The sequence below is a fragment of the Silene latifolia genome, chromosome Y (genome assembly GCF_048544455.1).
Source record: "Silene latifolia isolate original U9 population chromosome Y, ASM4854445v1, whole genome shotgun sequence".
Taxonomy (NCBI): domain Eukaryota; kingdom Viridiplantae; phylum Streptophyta; class Magnoliopsida; order Caryophyllales; family Caryophyllaceae; genus Silene; species Silene latifolia.
Window position 1 is genome coordinate 117,844,610 of NC_133538.1, and position 5,505 is coordinate 117,850,114.

The following is a 5,505-nucleotide window of genomic DNA, read 5'->3' on the forward strand; positions in this document are numbered from 1 at the left end:
ACTTAGATGCTTAATTATGACTGACCCATTAGATCGAAAGATAGGGAAAGTTGTTAGATCACCAATTAAAATGACTAAACTGTGCTGAGATCGAAAGATAGGTAAAGTTTAGATTATTAGTCACTTTTCAGGACGAGAGTCAGTATTAGTGATATTAGGGACTTATAGCGAGATCGAAAGATGCTATCTGTTAAGAGTGGACCGAGAGGACCTCTTTATTTCCCGCCTCATGTGTTTGATTTAGACTCATTTAATATCTTTCATTAAAACTATAACGAACCGACCATCCTAGTACCTCTTTTTATACTTGATTTCATCTGTTTGCCTAGTTCACTTTATTTTATTGCTCATTAGTTGTAGACCAAATCCAATCAAACCCCCACCTTATTGTTACCTTAGACCGAATTTAAACAACTAGAAATTACGTCTGCCTCTCGATGGTTCGACCCGACTGCCGCTAGCTATAGTTGTAGTTGGAGATTATAAATTAATTTTTGACACCTCACGACGGGTATCAACCTGTTTGATCAGTTGAGTGGTGCATCAGTCTTTTCCAAGATTGATTTGAGGTTGGGGTACCATCAGGTTAAGATTAGAGAGATGGACATACCAAAGACAGCCTTCACGTCGAGGTATGGTCATTATGAGTATGTGGTGATGCCGTTTGGGTTATCTAATGCACTGTGTGTGTTTATGGACTTGATGAACAGAATCTTCAGACAGTTTTTAGATAAGTTTGTGGTGGTGTTTATCGATGACATCTTAGTCTACTCTAAGACTAAGGAGGAGCATGAGGAGCATCTGAGGATTGTGTTGCAGACTCTGAGGGAGCATGAGTTGTATGCTAAGCTGTCCAAGTGTGAGTTCTGGTTGGAGAAAGGTGCTTTTATGGGGCATGTGATCTCTAAGGAGGGAGTAGCTGTGTATCCGGCAAAGATTGAGGCAGTGACAAAGTGGGAAGCACCAAAGAATGTTGCTGAAATCAGGAGTTTCTTGGGTTTAGCTGGATACTACAGACGGTTCGTGAAAGATTTCTCCAAGATAGCTAGACCTATGACAGCTTTGATGAGGAAAGAGAACAGGTTTCGTTGGGATGAGAGTTGTGAAAAGGCGTTCCAAACATTAAAGGAGTGTTTGACCACATCTCCTATCTTAGCATTGCCTGAAGGGATCGAGAACTTTGAGATTTATACAGATGCCTCAAAGAATGGGTTGGGATGTGTGTTGATGCAGAACGGTAAGGTGATTGCCTATGCTTCTAGGCAATTGAAGTTGTATGAGGAGAACTGCCCTACACATGATCTAGAGTTGGATGTAGTGGTGTTTGCTCTCAAGATATGGAGACATTACCTTTATGGGGTGACCTTTAAGGTATTTTCGGATCACAAGAGTCTCAAGTACATCTTCACTCAAAAGGAGTTGAACATGAGACAGAGGAGGTGGATGGAGCTGATTGGCGATTATGATATGGATATTATCTACCATGAGGGGAAAGCCAATGTTGTTGCAGATGCTTTGAGTAGGAAGAGTGTACCTTCCCTGTGTACAGCTCTAACTTTGATGAGGTTGAGATATGAGGTGGGGAAGTTTGGGATACATATGATGCAGAGAGGGGACGCTGTGGGAGATTTGACAGTGCAGCGTGATCTTTATGATGACATTCGAGGTAAGCAGGTTTTGGATCCTACGATGGTTGAGTGGAGAGCTGGAGTAGAGAAAGGGACAGTGTCCCGATTCTCTATTCATACAGATGGTAGTTTGAGGTTCGATGGTAGGTGGTGTGTCCCTAATGATGAGGAGCTGAAAAAGCCAATCATGACAGAGGCACATTGTACACCGTATTCAGTACATCCCGGTGGTGACAAGCTATACAAGGACTTAAAGAACACGTTTTGGTAGCATGGGATGAAGAAAGAAACAGCTGAGTTTGTAGCCCGTTGTTTGACATGCCAGAGAGTTAAAGGGGAACAACGACGACCACAAGGTAAGATTCAGTCAGAGGTACCTGAGTGGAAGTGGGAATCCATTTCTATGGATTTTATCGTGGGTTTGCCAAAGAGTCAACAGGGTAAAAATATGATATGGGTGATAGTGGATCGACTGACCAAGTCAGCTCACTTTGTACCAATGAAAGACACATGGACTAAAGCACAATTGGCTATGGCTTATCGAAAGAATGTGCTTAAGTTACATGGAGTCCCTAAGGACATAGTGTCTGATAGAGATGCGAGATTTATCTCAAGGTTTTGGAAAGAGTTGCAGGAATCTTTGGGAACAACTTTGAAGATGAGTACAGCTTTTCATCCTGCGATAGACGGTCAGACCAAGAGAACGATCAAGACTCTTGAGGATATGTTGCGAGCTTGTGTGATGGACTTTGGCGGTAGCTGGGAACAGAGGTTGGATTTGATAGAGTTTTCTTACAACAACAGCTATCACACTAGTATTGGCATGGCACTGTTTGAGGCTTTATATGGGAGGAGATGCAGGAGTCCAATTTATTGGGACGACAGTGCTGAGGCAGTGGTTCTAGGACCTGAGATGGTTAAACAGATAAAGATAATCAGGGAATGGATGAGAGCAGCTCAGGATAGGCAAAAGAGTTATGCAGATCTACATCGCCGGGATATAGAGTTTCAGGTTGGGTACAAGGTTCTTCTGAAAGTGTCTCCTATGTGTGGGGTTATGAGATTTGGGAAGAAAGGCAAGCTGAGTCAGAAGTTCATCGGTTCTTATGAGATCTTAGAGCGAGTTGGGGAAGTTGCATATCATCTGGCTTTACCGGCTGCGTTAGAGAGAGTGCATAATGTGTTTCATGTATCGCAGCTGCGGAAGTATGTGAGTGACCCGTCACATGTGTTAGAGGCAGAGAGCTTAGAGCTAGATGAGTCCTTATCATATCTTGAGGTACCTAAGCAGATTCTTGACCGGAAGGTTAGGAAGACTAGGAGTTGTGAGACAGTTTTGCTTAAGATCCTTTGGTCAAACCACGAGACTGAGGAAGCTACATGGGAGGCAGAGGATGCCATGAGGAGCGTTACTCTTTCCTTTTTGATCAGGTATGTATGGTTACGGGGACGTAACCTTGTTTCTTTTAGGGGGGGTAAGAGATGATCGCAAAGAGATTTTAAGAGTTTTTACACCCTTTTTATGTTGTGTCCGTATAGTTGTTGTCGTTGAGTCGGGTTGAGTTTGGGTTAGTAACATGTTTTATGTTGAGTTTTGTTTTGGTTGTTGAGTCGGTAGTGCGTAGTGTGTGTCTTTGTTTTGTTGTGGTTTGAACTTCGGGGACGAAGTTCTTTTTAAGGAGGGAAGACTGTAATACTACGTATTTATGAGTCTTGGGATACTCTATCGAGTAGGCCTTACTCTGTCGAGTAAGGGCGAGTTGCAGATTAAAATAGTTTCTGACCTGTTGGGTACTCGATCGAGTAACATGGGTACTCGATCGAGTAAGGGGGCACTCGATCGAGTACCTTAGCTACTCGATCGAGTAGGCGGTTTACGGGGGATGATTTCTCGTGTTTTGTTAATAATGCGATTAGAGTATATAATACTTTCGTCATTTTTCTTAAAACACTTTTCAAAACCTAATTACTGTCAAGAGAGAAAACAAAGTACGTTCTTCGCTTTAATCGCATTGTTGGCAAATCCCGGAGCTTGGAAGGTCGGATTTCACCTTTCTTTATACCGTTGTGATCCTTGCGTCGAGGGTAAGACCTATATACCGTTTTTATAATGTTTCTTTAAAGTTGGTTAAACCCTAATTTGGGGAATTGGAGGTTTTGTAGTATGTTATGCTTGGTAGTGATTATATGTTTGTATGTTAGGAGGAGGATTCGTAGAGGAAGCTTTTTGATATCCGTTGTGAGACCGTCTGATTGTTGTGCTTTCCTGGTAGGGTATCCCTACTCAGTAGTATTTACATAATGTGCGGTGGTTGTGCTGTAGTTTGTTATTGTTGATTGATTCAGACGGATGTTGCTGTTGTATTGTAATTGTGATTGTTTGTCTCTGGTTCTTGAGATGCGTTCTCGGCAGAGTGGAGTCACTTACGGGAGTGGCTTCACGCCCTAGTTTTGCCCTTCGTGGAACCCGCCACGGAAGGGGATGTGCACATTAATGGGACAGGGTTATCGCTCGGTATGACGAGCGGGAATTTGGTGGGTACGGTTGCGGTCCCCCACTGGCAGGGCTGGTCCAGTGGACAGTCGGTGATGGAGATTGATTAGAGTGGGTGATTGTGCGTGACTGTTTGAGTTATCTTGATTACTGTATTGTTGGTTGTATATAATTGTGTGAAAAGTACTGACCCCGGTTTATTGTTTTAAAACCTGCAGTGATCCATTCGCGGATGGTGAGCAGATATTGAGCAGGTATGAGTTGAGTACTTGGATAGCTGGGATGTGCCACGATCTGATGATAGAAGTCTTCCGCTGTAGTTTAGTAGTTTTCATAAACATTTCAGTTAGATCAGTAGACATTTGGTTTGAGAACATGTATACGTATTTTGGTTTGGTTTTTGGATTGTAACCTTTCACTAAAGTATTTTTATTTAAACGTTGTTTCATTATTGTTTATTTGATTATCATTGCCTCGGGTAACCGAGATGGTAACATCCTTATACCTGGGTGGTCCTGGTAAGACACTTGGAGTATGGGGGTGTTACAGGAAGTTCTCCAAATTCTTGGACATGTTGAAGAAGCTTGAAGTTTCATTACCTTTCACCGAGGTAGTGACACAAATGCCGCTCTAAACAAAATTCTTGACGGATGTGTTGACCAAGAAGAAAAGAATTGGAGGCGATGGTTTAGTTTCTCTTAGAGGAGAATATAGTGCAATCTTACTCAATCCCATGCCGGTGAAATTACAAGATCCGGGTTGTTTTTCCATCCCTTGCACGGTGGGTAATGTAAGCATTAAGAGGGCACTTTGTGATCTTGGTGCTAGTGTTAGCATACTACCTCTTCCCATTGTGAGGAAAGTCGGGTTACATGACATGATTCCCACCTCCATGACATTAAAACTTGCCGATAGATCGGTCCAAACACCGATGGGCGTGATTGAGGACGTGCTGGTTAAGGTTGGCAACTTCTACATCCTGGCGGATTTCATAGTACTTTACATCCTGGAGGATCAACAAACACCTATTACACTAGGAAGACCTTTCCTAGCAACCGGAGATGTTAATATTAGTGTCAAGGAGTGGAAACTCACTTTCAAGGTGGGAGGGAATGTAGTTGAATTTTCTTTTACCTGAGCCATATCACAACCTATGTTTGAAAGTGTTTACTCCATAAACATGTTGGAAGAAGTTATTGAAGAAGCTAAGGACAAGTGCTCAGGGGAGCATTTGGAGGAAGACTATGAAGCTCTACCACCTATCTTGGATGAAGTTGAGGGTCCGAACCCTTCTAAGGTAGACCTCAAACCTTTGCCCCCTTTCCTTAAGTATTTCTATCTCGATGAGGTACACTCCTTCCCCGTGATCATCAATGCGGACCT

At 42.8% G+C, this 5,505-nt stretch overlaps 1 protein-coding gene across 1 annotated transcript; it reads left to right on the top strand.

Moving 5' to 3' along the window:
- The first annotated feature begins 4,855 nt into the window (after positions 1-4,855).
- Positions 4,856-5,260, top strand: LOC141628786 (uncharacterized). The gene has a single exon (XM_074441882.1). The coding sequence runs from the start codon at positions 4,856-4,858 to the stop codon at positions 5,258-5,260; it is 405 nt and encodes a 134-aa protein (XP_074297983.1).
- The last annotated feature ends 245 nt before the right edge of the window (positions 5,261-5,505 follow it).

Excerpts from the sequence above, each read along its gene's own strand:
- LOC141628786 (XM_074441882.1), top strand. The coding sequence starts at position 4,856 with ATGCCGGTGAAATTACAAGATCCGGGTTGTTTTTCCATCCCTTGCACG.